Source organism: Boleophthalmus pectinirostris, unplaced genomic scaffold (assembly GCF_026225935.1).
Source record: "Boleophthalmus pectinirostris isolate CB_2022bp ecotype Guang Dong unplaced genomic scaffold, ASM2622593v1 HiC_scaffold_17, whole genome shotgun sequence".
NCBI classification, from domain to species: domain Eukaryota; kingdom Metazoa; phylum Chordata; class Actinopteri; order Gobiiformes; family Gobiidae; genus Boleophthalmus; species Boleophthalmus pectinirostris.
The window spans coordinates 34,653,637-34,671,637 of record NW_026571115.1 but is presented as its reverse complement, the minus strand read 5'-3'; the positions used below and the strand labels follow the sequence as shown (position 1 = coordinate 34,671,637).

The following is an 18,001-nucleotide window of genomic DNA, read 5'->3' as shown; positions in this document are numbered from 1 at the left end:
GCGCGAACGTATTTACTTCGACCGGAAGAAAACACACACTTCAGCTGCTACGGGCTTTTCTGTCACCTCGGTTTGTCGTTACGCCGCGGACACAAACATGATCCAAACTTTTGTCGCAGTCGTTCTGATGATAATTGCGCAGCAGTTTGACAATTCTCTCATCGCGCTTTACATGTCGGTTGAGGAGGAGAAGGGAAGAGTGTTGGAGAAGGGAGGAAGAAGACAAACTGAGTCTGAGGCTGCTCTGCGTCGGCCCACTCCCGCATCCCGCTCACAAATCCAAAGAGACGTGGATGAAAGTCCGAAGTCAGAACTGGTGGAGCCGGATCGTTCAGATTTTTGCGGCGAACATTTTGTACGTGGAGCGCCAACAAAGCAAAACCCAGATCCCTCGCTCAACCTCGGTTACGAATTTAAAAAGTCAACGCCAAAGCGAAAGGCACCAACTGTTCACCAAGAAACACCTTCCACTGCAAAGAGACCAAGACGTGACGTTGCTGTAAAACCACAAGAACAAGAAAGTGCAGCTCAGTCTGTTTGTCTTCTGCTCCTCTTAACACCTTCTTAATAAACAGGATTTTGCTTTGTTGTCGCTCCACATACAAAATGTTCGCTGCAAACTCGGGATGATTTCTTAGGCAGTCAAAGGTTTCCTTTTTGGTTCTTCCTGTGGATCAGTCCTGCCCATCACCTTCACCTTTCATTGAATTCTCCGGTCCTTCTCGTCAGTTGATTGACAGAACAGGGCCACTTCAGGAGCCAATCAGATTAGAGGAGGGGCCGGAGCCTTTGTAGCCCCTCCCCTAGAACCATCCCTGGCTGCGAAGTACGTCTCAATCCATCCAATCTTGGCTGCGACTCTGCATCCACATGTTCCTTTTTTTTTACGGACGTTGGTGCCACTGCCCCACAAAACGCCAAACGCCAAAAACCTCGTCCTTCTCCTTCTCAATTTCCTCCTTAAAACAAATAAGCTGTACCTGTTCTGGCTCCGGTACAACAGTGACTTTAAAATCTCCAGGTGCGTCCGTGTTTAGGAGTCTTCCGTAAACTTGTGACGTTGTGTCCTTCAATGCATATTCACGACACTTTTGGGGCGTTCAAAGTTCACACTGGAGATCACAAACAAGTCGCATTTAATTGGAGATGTGAAAGACCTCGCAAAAAAATCCGAATCGAGCATTAAACCCTGCACTCTGAACATTGCCTTCTTCACCGGGATGGAGCTCACGTTTTTTCCCCTGACAACAATATACAAAAAATAAATAAATAAATAAAAAATGCACACCTTAATGCTAAAGATCTCCAAATCCTCTTACAGTACTCGCTCCGATCGTACAAAACACGCAGTTATACTCCCAGTACCGCGCTGGATTACTACCATTATCAGGCCCGCGCGGTCGCCATGGTAACGGATGCAAAGGGGAGCCACAGCGCCGGGCGACAGCGTGGATTTAAAGTTTCATTGTGGGATATGTAAATGACAGGATCCTAATATAATACGGAGTTTAAAATGAAAAAAGAGGTTATGAGTCTGCGGGACGTTACAAAAGCTGTAATATCTGCGGCGTCGATATGCAAATTTTTACGAAGACAAATCTGAATATATGAATTTTTTTTGCACGGAAATCGAGCGCTCGAGTTACAACATGTGCCCTGTTTTGAAATGCTAATAAACGATTATATTTGTGTACAGTTAAAGGTGCGCAGTGTGGCTTTTTTAGAGGAGAGTCCGCCACCTGCTTGTCTCCATGACGATGAGAACATTCCACATTATGGCATCGAAGTGTCTGGTTTTTACTACCTTAAAAACATAAATAAAAAATAAATTAAATATATAAAATAAATAAAAAATAAAATAATAAAATTAATATTAATACATTTAAATAAAATAAAAAAATAATACAGAATAAAATTAATTAATTAATAAAAAATAAATAAATAATAAAAATTTTCAAATTTAATAAGACAGTTCATTTTTAAAAGTTTGTAGTGGTCCAAAGTTCTTCATTACAACCTTATACATTCTAAACATTTTATTTCTTCACCACGATGAGTTTTTAAGCACTTTTTACAACTTTCAGACACCAGAGCCGAGGTTCACTGTAACAGTACAGCAACTAGCATGCTAACATATATTACTTCCTGATTCTCAAACAATAAAACTCTTTATTATTAAAGGCTGTGCAATTATTTTTTCCACTAAGCCACATGAGAAACAGAAAATATTGTGGAGGTCCGGGCCAAAATGCTTAACTCAATTCTGCGTAATATTAATTGTATTTCTTTATAAAAAGCAGAAAATATAATTGTTTCGACGAGCTGCTCAGACTGGTAAGAGTTTATGTTATGACAAAGCAGTGAAAAAGTGAGGTTGTCCTACAAAAATGTAATTTAAAAATCACCTCTAAATTAAAAGCAATGCAGCTTTAGTCTAGTCTGATTCATCAGCCGGTTTCACTTCATAGAAACCGTGTGACCTCGTGTTAGAATTCATTCGCTCGACGGTAGGCGGGTACTTTTTTTGATTTAACCAATCGCTGCTATTTGGTCGTGACGTATGTAATGCGTCTCTAATGGGACTAACTGGTATATTAAGCTTTTCCCAAATCCCGTAGGAAGAAGGACAATAACGTCTTTCCCCTTGATAAAATTCACCAAACATTCTCTTTGTTCCGGCTTTAAATCTTCGATCTCGGGAATCGTCGCCAACACAGAATGTCTGTCTCTTCGCTGATTGGCTGGTGCCCGAACTCGCACTTCCGGGTTTTTTCGCGAACCGTCTAGTGTATTCTGATTCTTGACATAGTCGCTGAAGAGAAATGAAATTGAGCGGAGGCACTAGGTGGCGCCAGGCTGGTTAGCTTTAGTCCGTGCATGAGGTAAAATTATACAACATGTTTCTTTTGTAATTACAAATAATCTTAAAATCAGAGTCAAACAAAGGGCCGCGTGTGTCCTGGGAGCTGCACAATGCTCAGGTCTGATATAATTAGATGCAGACACAATGGATTTTATATCTATTCCGCTCTCCTTGCGTGTTTCTAACACAATTTAGCGGTGAGCGTAACTCCTTTTTGGAAACATGCGCAGAGTCACGATATAGCGTCCATAGCTCCAGTTTATTTCTCCACAAAGGTTCCAAAAACAGAGTAAAACTGCAAAACAGAAAAAGCTGCATTTAGCACAGTGTAAAATATAACAGAGGTTAGCTTAACTACAAGCTACTACACCATATGATACTTAATCTTCAATAAAAATACATTTCTAATAACCATCCGTAACAAATAAAGCAAGGATATTATACTTCTTATCTGCATAAAAAACAACTTACAGTGAGGTCAAAGGCACGAACAAAAAGGCAGATGTTAAAGGATGAACACATGTGCTGCTCAGGGCAAACAAAAACAACATAAGGCTGACTTCCTGTCATGACTTCCTGTCTCTAAAGAGACCTCCAAAATAAAAGACAGGCAGCAGCAAATGCAATCTACTGGTAAAAACAACTGTATAAAACAACATCCCAAACATTTTTAGGGCAAAACAATATCTGTATTGGGTATCTGTGTAGACACGACCCCGGTCATAGTGGTTCACATGTATTTTTGAGCAGTAAATACACTTGTAAATGTTTCAGTACCAATTTCAGGATAACGTTAGTTTTGCTCAGTAGTTCACTAATGCACCATCTTCATTCTCCTTTGTTTTGGTCTTTCTTCCCTTGATAGTTGTGGATAAAGGCAAGGCAAGTTTATTTGTACAGCACAATTCGTACACAAAGTAATTCAAAGTGCTTTACAGAATAAGAAATACATTAAAATCATAATAAAAACAAATCAACACATAAATAATCATGAAGATTAAAATTAAAAAAAGAGAGACATAAATTGGAGAGAAGAGTGCGGAATGAAAACCTTTCAGTTATAAGCACAGTTAAACAGAAATGTTTTGAGCCTGGATTTAAACAGCGTCACAGAAGAAATAAATTGTTCATGTTAGAATGTTTATCCTTTGTGGACCTTGTTGGTTGAAGATTTGGTGACGGGGCAGATTTATGAAACTGCTGGAAAATACGACGCACATTTTGACACAGAAAACCATTAACCGGAAGTAAAAAACGTTGTTGCTTCTGTGCGAAATTCCGGCTGACGTGAGTAAATGTCCCGTAGGAAAAACGTGGAGCGGCGTTGTCTGCTGGACAACATGGAGGGCGTGTTCCTGGTGGTGGACGAGATCATCGACGGAGGGTGAGACCAGATTTACGGATTTGTCTTTTTGTTTTGTTTTTACTTGTGTCGCAAATACGTGAGTTAGTGAGCTGTACTTTCTGCTGACTGAGTTTGTGTGATTTCAGGGTGATTCTGGAGTGTGATCCTCAGCAGGTTCTACAGAAAGTCAACTACAGAGTAAGACTTTTACAACTCCTCGTGTCTGTCCGTCTGTGAACACGTGTCATTATTGTAAAGCCGAGTGTCCACTGTACGATTTTGTCCATTCGCGACGAAAGATTTCTGATCGCGGGGGAAGTCTTGAGTCTTGAGTCGCAGCTAAAAATCGTGGTACGTCAGAGTTGAAAAAGATCAAACTTAGAACCACCGTACGAGCAAAGACGAGCTGATTTCAGAGTCCTGGAGGGGTTTTCCATGAAGCGAGCGAAAGTGAAAGTCTGGCTTATTTGGAAATCCGTGTGTCGTTCGTTCGTTTTTCAATATAAAACCAAAAAAAAAAAAAAACGAAAAACAAATTTTTTTCATTGTTTGTTTCCAAAACCAAAATGAAAAAAAAAAAACAAAAAAAAAACGGATAATGGTTTGTTTTTTCAGTTTTAGATTTTGTGTTTAAATGAAAAATGGAAAAAAACTGAAAACGACCCGTTTACATGACTTAAACTGTGATGCCGGACTGAATCAGGACTGAACCAGGACTAAACCAGGACTAAACCAAGACTAAAACAAGACTAAAAACTAAGGACTAAAACAAGACTTAAACCAGGACTAAACCAGGACTAAACCAGGACTAAAACAAGACTAAACCAGGACTAAAACAAGGACTAAAAACTAAGAAGACTAAAACGGAAATAAACCAGAACTAAAACAAGACTAAACCAGGACTAAAACAAGACTAAACCAGGACTAAACCAGGACTAAACCAGGACTAAACCAGGACTAAACCAGGACTAAAACAAGACTAAACCAGGACTAAAACAAGACTAAACCAGAACTAAAACGGAACTAAACCGGAACTAAACCGGAACTAAACCAGAACTAAAACGGAACTAAACCAAAACTAAAACGGAACTAAACCAGAACTAAAACGGAATTAAACCAGAACTAAAACAAGACTAAACCAGGACTAAAACAAGACTAAACCAGGACTAAAACAAGACTAAACCAGGACTAAACCAGGACTAAAACAAGACTAAACCAGGACTAAAACAAGACTAAACAGGACTAAACCAAACTAAACCAGGACTAAAACCAGGACTAAAACAAGACTAAACCAGACTAAAACAAGACTAAAACAAGACTAAACCAGGACTAAACTAAACCAAGACTAAACCAGGACTAAAACAAGACTAAACCAGGATAAAACAAGACTAAACAGGACTAAAACTAAAAACAAGGACTAAAAACTAGGACTAAACCAGGACTAAACCAGGACTAAAACAGGACTAAACCAGGACTAAACCAGGACTAAACCAGGACTAAAACAAGACTAAACCAGGACTAAACCAGTGTTGGTCCAGAAGTGCGCCCTCGTAGACTGTTGGGTGATCAGAACTGAAACTGGGACCAGATCAGGACTGAGACCAGGACTGAGACCAGTTTAGTCTTGTTTTAGTCTTAGAGTTAGAGGCCTAATAGCCCGGAAAATACGGTAGTTTGCATTGTGTAGTCCCGCTCCCGCCTGTGCCACAATGAGCTTTCAAAATGTGTCCCGCGCCGCACTGTTTTACGTCGGGTCCCGCGGGAGGAGTGCAGCGCTCTAGTGTGCGCTGTGGCTCCTTTCTCGTTTAGTCAGATCATAAAAAGCGTCAAAATTTTGTCCCGTGATCCAGGCCTGAATTTGCTTCAGTTAGACTCAGGCTTATTTCTGTCCAGTCTTTGTGGCCAACAGTAAACACAAGCGCTCCTCAGAAGACCTCCGCCGTGAACTCTCCCCGCTTCTCTTTCATTTACTCACTTTTACAAACGCGAAAACACCACGGGCATGTCACAAAAGCCTCATCTAACCTTTGTCATCTACGCGAAGCCTGATATTCACTCAGACAAACTTCAGTCGTCGTCAATTCAACATCTGGCTTGTCTTGTGTCTGCCGCCCTCTGCTGGCGGTCGTGGGGAATGCAGCATGTTGAAAAAGGCAAAAAGCGGCAAAGCTAAATTTTAACGACACGATGCTGCGGGTTGACGCTTCACCGGGGGCAGCTGGAGGAGTGTGGACTTTAAAAAACACAAAGAAGCTCTGTTCATTCTCTCCCATCTGCCCTCACGTTTCCCCATGTCCTCTCACCTGGTTCCTCCATCTCTCTCTTTCTCTTTCTTTCTCTTTCTTTTCCTCTCCTCTCCCTCCTCGTCCGTCGTCTGTCAGCAAGTGACGGAGTCGGGCTACGGCTTCGTGCTCTTTGACTACATCACCGGCAGCGTGGAGGGGCAGAGCGAGAGGAACCAGCTGCTGTAGGGGCCCCGGGGGGGACGCGAGGGGGACGTGAGGGGGTGAGACAGAGGCAGGGTGAGGGGCACGGGGGGGGTGCAGGTAACGCATGAGTGTGAGGACTAACCTGGACTCTACCAAAGAGTGGACTTGCAGTGAAAAAATTCAGGTAGAGCGATTTTTTTTTTTGAGTGAATATTCAACAGCGACGGCTCAAACTAGAAAGTCCTGTCTGTGCATGTTGTTGTTTCCATCAGCAAGACACTTTAACCCATTTAACTACATGTCAATGTGGTGTTTAGATGCAGTTTGGCAGTGACACATGTATCCGTTTGGGTTGCTGGTTCAAAACTCACCATAGTGCTTAGTTTTGTGTTTGGAAACTCATAACATGTACTGTACTTTAAACCAGTATGACATTTGCAGTGTGATCTGAAATTTCCTGTATTTTTTTTTTTTATTAATATATTTATTTAATTGTATTGTTGCAATTTTTTTTCTTTTTTAAATGTTTTATTTTTTATTTTTTCATTCATTCATGTATTTATTTACTTATGTATTGTATTTATTTGTATTAATTTTTATTTATTGTATATTTTCCAATTTTTTTCTTTTTTTATATGGCTTATTATTTTTTATTAATTAATGTATTTATTTGTATTGAATTTATTTGTATTTATAATTAATTTCTGATTTGTGCTTTCTGTTTTTTCTTTTTTCATTTTTTTTTTCATTTTTCTTTTATGTCTTATTTATGTTTTTTATTTTGTTATTTTTTTAATTAATTAATGTATTTATGTGTATTATATTTATTTCAGATTTTTTTCATTAATTTTTTAAAATATGTTTATTTATATTTTAGTTTTATTTATTTTATTTATGAATGTATATATTTATTTTTATTGTATTTATTTCAGTTTTATTTCATTTTTTTAAATTAATATTCATTTATTTAATTTTTTTTTTTTTTAACATTTGTTATTAATGTATTTATTTATTTCTATTGTATTTATTTCTGATTTCTGTTTTGTTTTTCCTGCAGGCGGACGAAAACCCTTTATCAGAACAGAGCGTCACACAGGTACAGAACTCACCTCAGTTACACACATTTACCACCAGGTGTCAGTACTAGTTTCCCATAACAATTTAGAGTTTTCATTTCATTCTTGACCACTTTTTAATCTTCTTTTACTCAACACTGAACTCCTGAACTCAAGCAAGCGTTACTCACACGCACTATGATATAAGCCGATTTTTATTCATAATAAACCGCAGTATTTATCTGAAACGACTTGATAACACAAACGGTGCATTGACTTCCTGTTCCAAACTCCAGATCTGATAAGCTGCACCTTTCACAGCAGCACACAGACAAAGACGCTTTTTATATTCACAGCTTTAATTCTGATACAAGTTGCGCAAGTCTTGGGTTTTTTTTGTTTTTTTTGTTTTTTTTTTTTTAACTCTCCTGCTGCTTCCTCTTTGTTTCTAAAGCGTTTGAGTGTCCAAAAAAGCACTATAAAAGTCAATAATTTAATAAAGTCAAGTCATTTTTTGCCCTCATAAAACTCAGTTCATACAGAGGGGTGGGTGGAGATAGGTGGTAGGTGAAAACTGAACATTTCTAAGAGCTCAAGCCTCAAATGCAGGATAATACAGCGTTACTCGAACGTGCATGAGGGTCAGTCCATCCAGTCCTCATCTGAGATCTCAGATTTGGCTGAAAAAATGTCAAAAAATTTCTAAAATTACCAAATGAAAGATAACTTCATAGAAAATTTGTATTATTGTAGATTTTAGAACCTTTCTTCAGGTGGAGAAGTCTCTAAGCTTCACCAAAAATTACCCGTGAGCTCATTTTTAAAAATTCCATTTAATATGAAGGAAGTTAAAAGTAGATGTTTTGATTCCTTTAAACTCATCAGAATATGCCAAAGTTTCTCTGGTAAAAATTTTGATCAACATATCTGTGTCCCACGTGGGGAACCGAAGGCTCCAAAGAAGGGGCCAAAAAGATCATATTTGGTCTGTGACTCTACACCGTCCACATGAAAACTCAGAAAAGTGTCAGATTGTTGTCAGAAATGATCATTCTCTCAAATATTCACCATAGTAAATATCTGCTTGGAGTAAATAGATCTTGGACCTCAAAAATTGGAAAAAAAAAAATTTAGCGGGGCAACAAAATGTGAGATTTTGGGGGCCAACAGTGCCAAACTTAATAAAGATACACAATATTTGACAACAGATTTAGAATCTATGACCAAGAATCTACAAAAATACAAATTTTCAGCTTCCTCGCTCTATTTTTGATGAAGTTCTGGTCTCTCAAACATGTTTACAAATTAAAGCTTCAAAAACAGTGAGCATGACCCCAAAATTTCAACGGGCCGTAACTCAGGAACGACTCAAGGGATTGAGCTAAAATTTGAGATTCTTTCATTTGGTGATTTTAGAAATTTTTTGATTTTTTTTTCAGCCAAATCTGAGCTGGCTCATTGGGGAGATTCCGTGAAAACCGCTGATTTCATATGGACTGACCCATGAATCAAATTACAACGTTAAGTGCACCAATAATGAGAGTACAACAGCACGACCAAAAACTCATGAAAGGGCATTTTATTTGAGATTCATACTCAAATTTAAAAAAAAAAAAAGGAAAAAATATCAAGTAAACATTTTCCAACCGTAAAAAAACTTCAAATCTGCTGCTTTTACGACGAAACGCGACTATGAAGAGACGAGACTCAAAGAATGTTTCCATTTCGAAGCCGTTTCAGATCAATTTTGTGTTTTTTCAGTGAATAAAATGTAAAATAAACGACCTTTGCGTGTTCTAGTTTCATTCTAAACACCTCAGAAATCGCACGATACGTCTCCTTTAACGTGTTTATTAGTGGAAAGAAACTCATTTATGTGACACATTTGACATTTTCACTGTTTTTTGTTTTTTCATACTAACGTCATGTAAAGTGTAGAAGAAATTTCCGTTTTCACCTATCCCCTGTCTCCGCCCACTTTTATATTTGAGATCCAATGCTTAAAAAGTCAAAAAATATCAAGTAAACATTTTCCAACCTTAAAAAAAAACATCAAATCTGCTGCTTTTTATGACGAAACACGACTGTGAAGCGATGACGCTTATTATTATTTCTGCGATTTGGAACAGGAAGTCATTTTAAAGCCGTTTTTAGATCAATATTGTGTTTTTTCGGTGAATAAAATGTAAAATAACGACCTTTGCGTGTTCTAGTTTCATTCTAAACACCTCAGAAATAGAATAATACGTCTCCTTTAACGTGTTTATTAGTGGAAAGAAACTCGTTTATGCGACACATTTGACATTTTCACTGTTTTGACGATTAAAATTGGCGTTCTTTTCATACTAACGCCATGTAAAGTGTAGAAGAATTTTCCGTTTTCACCTATCCCCTATCTCCGCCCACTTGTAATTTGAGATTCATACTTAAAAAAGAGTAACAAAAAAACAAAGTAAACATTTTCCAGCCATGAAAAATAATAAAAATCTGCAGCTTTTTTACGACATAACGCGACTATTGAAGAGACCAGGTTTATTTCCGTTTTCACCTATCCCCTATCTCCGCCCACTTTTTATTTGAGATTCATACTTAAAGGAAAGTCAAAAAACAAAGTAAACATTTTCCAACCATAAAAAATAATAAAATCTGCAGCTTTTTACGACGAAACGCGACTATGAAGAGACCAGGTTTATTTCCGTTTTCACCTATCCCCTGTCTCCGCCCACTTTTAATGTGAGATTCATACTTAAAGGAAAGTCAAAAAAACATAAAATAAACATTTTCCAACCTTAAAAACTTCAAATCTGCTTCTTTTTACGACGAAACGCGACTATGAAGAGACGAGCTTTATTATTATTTCTGCGATTTGGAACAGGAAGTCATTTTAAAGCCGTTTTTAGATCAATATTGTGTTTTTTCGGTGAATAAAATGTAAAATAACGACCTTTGCGTGTTCTAGTTTCATTCTAAACACCTCAGAAATAGTGTTTATTAGTGGAAAGAAACTCGTTTATGCGACACATTTGACATTTTCACTGTTTTTGGCGTTTTTTTCATACTAACGTCATGTAAAGTGTAGAAGAAATTTCCGTTTTCACCTATCCCCTATCTCCGCCCACTTTTATTTGAGATCCACACTTAAATGAAAGTCCAAAAATATCACGTAAACATTTTCCAACCATAAAAAAACATCAAATCTGCTTCTTTTTACGACGAAACGCGACTATGAAGAGATGACGCTTATTATTATTTCTGCGATTTGGAACAGGAAGTCATTTTAAAGCCGTTTTTAGATCAATATTGCATTTTTTCCGTGAATAAAATGTAAAATAACGACCTTTGCGTGTTCTAGTTTCATTCTAAACACCTCAGAAATAGAATAATACGTCTCCTTTAACGTGTTTATTAGTGGAAAGAAACTCGTTTATGCGACACATTTGACATTTTCACTGTTTTGAAGATTAAAATTGGCGGTTTTTTTTATACTCACTTTTTATTTGAGATTCATACTGAAAAGAAAGTCCAAAAATATCACGTAAACGTTTTCCAACCATAAAAAAACTTCAAATCTGCTGCTTTTTACGACAAAACGCAACTATGAAGAGACCAGGTTTATTTCCGTTTTCACCTATCCCCTGTCTCCGCCCACTTTTTAATGGAGATTCATTCTTAAAAAAAAAGTAAAAAAGCATCACGTAAGCATTTTCCAGCCATGAAAAAACATCAAATCTGCTTCTTTTTACGACGAAACGAGACGAGCTTTATTATTATTTCTGCGATTTGGAAAAGGAAGTCATTTTAAAGCTGTTTTTAGATCAATATTGTGTTTTTTCGGTGAATAAAATGTAAAATAACGACCTTTGCGTGTTCTAGTTTCATTCTAAACACCTCAGAAACAGAATAATACGTCTCCTTTAACGTGTTTATGAGTCTGAATTCCCACAGCCTGATGTATGGGAAGAGAGAAACTCGCCCTTTCGCGTTTCTCGTTCTTGCTGTTAACGCTCTGCCTGTTTCGACGTGTTCACCGCTCAAAGCGCCCGCGCGCCGTCGGAGTGGTTATGGCGCATAGTTTGAATGCTAATTTATGGCTTATGGTAAAACATAACGTTCGCGGGGCAGTTTGGAGACGCGGGAGGGAGCGGAAAAAAACGGCGTCAGACTCGTTTTAGGACGGGAAAAATTGCGACGTTTCTGGTAAACACACTCGGACGGCTTTTGGATTTATGCTTTTAAAATCGGAATTCGGTTCAGTGTAAATTTGAAACCTGTCAAAAAGAGTTCGTATAAAAAGAGTTTGAGACGAGACTGAACTCTGAAATTGCTGGAATAATAAAATGAATCCCGTGTACGTGTTTGTACTCTGCAAAAAAGCTGCAAAACGTAAGATATAAACACTTAAATCTGTCCGAAAATTACTTAAAAATAGTCAAATTATCTGTCCACGCGAGATCATTTTACATTTTAACGACCTCTAGACTTTAAAAAATGAGAACTTCGCAGGTCAGTTCCTTGGAGAAGAAGGAGCAGCCCGAGAATTTAAAGAAAAATCCCGCACAACGTCTTAACATGCAAATTGTGAGATTTATTAGAACAAAACTGTGCAGCGTTTCGGCGCTAGATTTTCATCAGACGAGAATTAAAACAGACTCAGAACTAGAAAGTAGAAAATAAATCTGAAAACAAGTTAAATAACCCGATATAAGTTTGAAAATGTTGTTCAGATTAGAGAAGTTTGCAGTGAACCGCAAAAAAATCCAGGTCTACACCAGGTCTGAACTGAGACTAAATAACAGGACTAAACCAGGTCTAAAACTGTGTCTTAAACTGTGACTAAACCAGGACTAAACCCAGACTAAAATAGGACTAATCCAGGTCTAAACCAGGACTGAATCAGGACTAAAACTAGGACTAAAACAGAACTAATCCAGGACTGAACCAGGTCTAAAACGGGCCTAAACCAGGACTGAACCGGGCCTAAACCAGGACTAAAAGAGGACTGAATCAGGACTGAACCAGGACTACACCTGATCTAAATTAGGACTAAACCAGGACTAAACCCAGACTAAAATAGGACTAATCCAGGTCTAAACCAGGACTGAATCAGGATATAAACAGAACTATTCCAGGACTGAACTGGGACTAAAACAGGACTAAACCAGGTCTTAAACCAGGTCTTAAACCAGGTCTGAAACCAGGTCTAAAACCAGGTCTAAAACAAGACTAAACAGAGATTAATCCAGGACTGAATCATGACTGAAACTGATCTAAACCCGGACTAAACCCAGACTAAAATAGGACTAAACCAGGACTGAACCAGGTCTAAAAGGGGCTTAACCCAGGACTGAACCGGGCCTAAACCAGGACTAAAAGAGGACTGAATCAGGACTGAACCAGGACTAATTAGGACTAAACCAGGACTAAACCCAGACTAAAATAGGACTAAACCAGGTCTAAACCAGGTCTAAAACTAGACTAAAACTAGACTAAAAAGAGACTGAATCAGGACTAAATCAGGTCTAAATCAGGTAAATCAGGTCTAAACAGGTCTAAACCAGGTCTAAACCAGGTCTAAACTAGGTCTAAACTAACTAGGACTACTAGGACTAAACTAGGACTAAACTAGGACTAAACCAGGACTAAAACAGGAACTAAAACAGAGCTAAAATAGATCTAATCCAGGACTAAAACCAGGACTAACTAAACTTGGACTTGAGAGAGAGAGAACTGTTTTAGTCCTGGTTCAGTCCTGGTTGAGTCCATAAGGGTCAAAAATGGATGAAATGGGAAACAAATCATTATCTGTTTTTTTTTTTTTTTTCATTTTGGTTTTGGAGACAAATAATTTCCTATTTTTGGTTTTATTTTGAAAAACAAACAGACTGATCTCAAACACTCCCAAAATGACACTAACTCAATTTTTTTTTAACTCATTTTCTTACGCCGTTACACTTTAGTACATGTTTTGGATCAATACTTCACACACTTGCATGATTACTCGTACTTCTACTTGATCATCTCATTTCAAAGTAAAATGTTTAATCTTCTGTCTGCTCTTTTAAACCTGTTTTTTAGTCTCGTCTGTGTTTACTTTTTTCGCCTTTTCGCTCGCCTTTTAAACATGACTAACCTTTTTAACCGCTCCTTCTAACCCGCAGCACATAACAGAGAAGCTGGCCCTCACCTCCAACGTAAGTGTCTGGCGATACTCCGCTCATAACGCGGGCTCTGGCGCCATCTGCTGACCGCTTTAGGAACTGCAGCTTTTTTTTTTTTTTTTTTTTTTTTTTTTTTTTTCCAGGACTGAACCAGGACTAAACGAGGTCCAGGACCAGACCGGGACTGAGACCAGGATTGAGACCGGGAACAGGACTAGGACTGAGACTGGGACCAGACGAGGACTGAAAACGATTTAGTCCTGGTTCAGTCCTGGTTTAGTCTTGGTTCAGTCCTGGTTCAGTCCTGGTTCAGTCCTGGTTCAGTCCTGGTTTAGTCCTGGTTCAGTCCTGGTTCAGTCCTGGTTCAGTCCTGGTTTAGTCCTGGTTCAGTCCTGGTTTAGACCTGGTTTAGACCTGGTTTAGACCTGGTTTAGTAGGTCCTGGTTCAGTCCTGTTCAGTGGTTTAGTCCTGGTTTGAGTTTAGTCCTGGTTCAGTCCTGGTTCAGTCCTGGTTTCCTGGTTCAGACCTGGTTTAGGTTTAGCCTGGTTTAGTCCTGGTTCAGACCTGGTTTAACCTGGTTTAGTCCTGAGGTTCCTGGTTTAGTCCTGGTTCAGTCCTGGTTCAGTCCTGGTTCAGTCCTGGTTTTAGTCCTGGTTCAGTCCTGTTCAGACCTGGTTTTAGACCCTGGTTCAGACCTGGTTTAGTCCTGGTTCAGACCTGGTTCAGTCCTGGTTTAGTCCTGGTTCAGTCCTGGTTCAGTCCTAGTCCTGGTTTAGTCCTGGTTTAGTCCTGGTTTAGTCCTGGTTTTCCTGGTGTCCTGGTTCCTGGTTTCAGTCCTGGTTTAGTCCTGGTTTAGTCCGGTTATGCGGCGCATTAGTCCCTCATCACATTCTAAAGTCACGGAAACACCATTTCCCATTTCCGTGACTTAAACCAGGACTAAACCAGGATTAAACTGTTTTCAGTCCTGGTCTGGTCCCGGTCTCAATCCTGGTCTTAGTTCTGGTTTGGTTCTGGACCTGATTTAGTCTTGATTCAGTCACTGCGCACTTTTCTGCCCAAATAAAGTCAGTACCTGGATTTAACTTGATAAAATAACGTTGGAATCCAGGTGGTGAGTTTATTTGTCGCTTTCTAACTTTTTACAGATGTTATAAACGTCATTTGATATCAGGATATTTCGGTTATTGTTACGTCCTTATATTAATTCACATTTCCGAAACATGTTAAATTAACTCTAGAACAGTTTGGACTCGTATAAACCCCGAGAAAATGTTAAAATTGATTCTGTGAGAGTCAGTTTTAACACTCTACGTTTTGCTGTGAGTGTTTTGGGTCACATTTGTAGCCTGAAAATATTTCTGTAAAAAAAAAAACACCTGAAGGAGAAGAATCTGTGTATCATTCGTTCATTCGACTGAATCAGGTCCGGAACCAAACCAGAACTAAGATCAGGATTGAGACCGGGACCAGACCAGGACTGAAAACGGTTTAATCCTGGTTTAGTCCTGGTTTAAATCATGGAAATGGGAAATGGTGTTTCCGTGACTTTAAAATGCGATGTGGGACTAATGCGCCGCATACAAACTGAACCAGGACTAAACCAGGACTAAACCAGGACTGAACCAGGACTGAACCGGGACTAAACCGGGACTGAACCGGGACTGAACCGGGACTGAACCGGGACTGAACCGGGACTGAATCGGGACTGAATCGGGACTGAATCGGGACTGAATCAGGACTAAACCGGGACTGAACCAGGACTGAATCAGGACTGAATCAGGACTGAATCAGGACTAAACCAGGACTGAATTAGGACTAAACAGGACTAAACCAGGACTAAACCAGGACTAAACCCAGGACAAACCAGGACTAAACCAGGACTAAGAACCAGGACTGAACCAGGACTAAACCAGGACTAAACGAGGTCCGGGACCAGACCGGGGCTGAGACCAGGATTGAGACCGAGAACAGGACTAGGACTGAGACTGGGACCAGACGAGGACTGAAAAGGATTTAGTCCTGGTTCAGTCCTGGTTCAGTCCTAATTCAGTCCTGGTTTAGTCCTGGTTCAGTCCTGGTTCAGTCCTGGTTCAGTCCTGGTTCAGTCCTGGTTCAGTCCGTATGCGGCACATTAGTCCCGCATCACATTCTAAAGTCACGTAAACGCCATTTCCCATTTCCGTGACTTAAACCAGGACTAAACCAGGATCAAACTGTTTTCAGTCCTGGTCTGGTCCCGGTCTCAATCCTGGTCTTAGTTCTGGTTTGGTTCCGGACCTGATTTAGTCCTGATTCAGTCCTTGTTCAGTCGAATGAACGAATGATACACGGATTCTTCTCCTTTACGAAATGCTCCAAATTCTCTATTCTCCACTCAGACTTTCAGAACCGCCGATATTCTCATAAAATTACCACTTTATTTTCATAAAATTACCACTTTATTTTGACTACGACTTTATTCTCATAAAATTACGACTTTATTCTCATAAAATTACGACTTTATTCTCATAAAATTACGACTTTATTCTCATAAAATTACGACTTTGTTCTTGTAAATTTATGACTTTATTCTCATAAAATTACGACTTTATTCTCATAAAATTACGACTTTATTCTCATAAAATTACGACTTTGTTCTTGTAAATTTATGACTTTATTCTCATAAAATTACGACTTTATTCCTGTAAAATTACGACTTTATTTTCATAACATTGCGACTTTTTCTGGCTTCGACTTTATTCTCATAATATTACGACTTTAATGTCAAAATATTACGACTTTATTCTCGTAGCGCCAGCATTTTATTTTATTTTTTTATCTGACCCTTATACTCCGTCGTAATCGTGAACAAATCAATTTCAGTTTTTTTGTGTTAAATATTAATTTTTATTTGTATTTTTCCAGGTTTTGCAGTCGGCCAAGGAGCAGATCAAGTGGTCCATCCTGAAATGATTTTTTGCCACGTTTTCTTACAAGTGTTTTTGTTTTGTTTTTGTTTTGTTTTGTTTTGTATCTCAAATGAAGAAGTCTTGTTACATAATTAATAATAGTAATAATAATTTTCTGTAGATGTATTTATTTATGTGGTCGATAAGGGATTTTTTTGTGTTTGAAGAATCTTTGTTACGATTTGCTAAAGCTGCATTTTACGATTTTTCCGGATTTTTTTGTCCCAAACCTGAAGAGTGCACTGACATAGTTCGCAAAAAAAACATAATTTATTTTGTGTAAATTGTGAGAATTAGTTACAGTGTTGGGGAGTAACAGATTACATGTACCGGAGTTACGTAATCAGAGTACAAATTATGAGTAACTGTATTCGGATTACAGTTACTTTGTTGAAGTAAATTGATTACACGGCGGATTTTCCTGTTTTCACATTTTGGGCTATTCTCTCTTTTTTTTGTTTTTGTTTTGGTAATTTCCACTCATTGCTGGAAACTAAACCAGGACTAACCCAGGTCTAAACCAGGTCTAAACCAGGTCTAAACCAGGACTAAAACCAGGACTAAACCAGGACTAAAACCAGGACTAAACCAGGACTAAACCAGGACTAAACCAGGACTAAAGCCAGGACTAAAGCCAGGTAAAAACCCAGGTCTAAGCCTGGTCTAAAACCAGGTCTAAACCCAGGTCTAAACCAGGTCTAAAACCAGGTCTAAACCCAGGTCTAAACCAGGTCTAAAACTAGGTCTAAAACTAGGTCTAAAACCAGGTCTAAAACCAGGACTAAAGCAGGACTAAAGCAGGATTTATGCAGGACTAAAATCAGGTCCAAACCAGGACTAAACCAGGACTAAACCAGGATTTATGCAGGACTAAAGCAGGACTAAAACCAGGTCCAAACCAGGACCGAACCAGGACTAAACCAGGACTAAACCAGGATTTAACAGGACTAAACCAGGACTAAACCAGGATTTAACAGGACTAAACCAGGACTAAACCAGGATTTAACAGGACTAAACCAGGACTAAACCAGGATTTAACAGGACTAAACCAGGACTAAACCAGGATTTAACAGGACTAAACCAGGACTAAACCAGGATTTAACAGGACTAAATCCTGCTGGGTGGACGTGTCTCTTCTTCTTCTATCAATAATATTTTTAATTTGGTTCAATAAAGACTCATCTTTTTATTTTCTTTTA

General features: G+C 38.7%; 1 protein-coding gene across 5 annotated transcripts in view; it reads left to right on the top strand.

Annotated features, from left to right (window-relative positions):
* Positions 1-17,212, top strand: part of copz2 (COPI coat complex subunit zeta 2) — a 44,725-nt gene extending 27,513 nt beyond the window's left edge. For 4 of the 5 annotated variants that reach the window (XM_055152616.1, XM_055152618.1, XM_055152619.1 and 1 more), the window contains 5 exons: positions 4,170-4,247; positions 4,355-4,406; positions 7,695-7,733; positions 13,851-13,883; positions 16,759-17,212. In XM_055152616.1, the coding sequence (XP_055008591.1) occupies positions 4,170-4,247; positions 4,355-4,406; positions 7,695-7,733; positions 13,851-13,883; positions 16,759-16,806 (250 nt within the window). In that variant the 3' untranslated portion in view covers positions 16,807-17,212. The remainder of the gene's footprint in view (positions 1-4,169; positions 4,248-4,354; positions 4,407-7,694; positions 7,734-13,850; positions 13,884-16,758) is intronic. The other variant, XM_055152617.1, reaches the window with a different exon arrangement.
* The last annotated feature ends 789 nt before the right edge of the window (positions 17,213-18,001 follow it).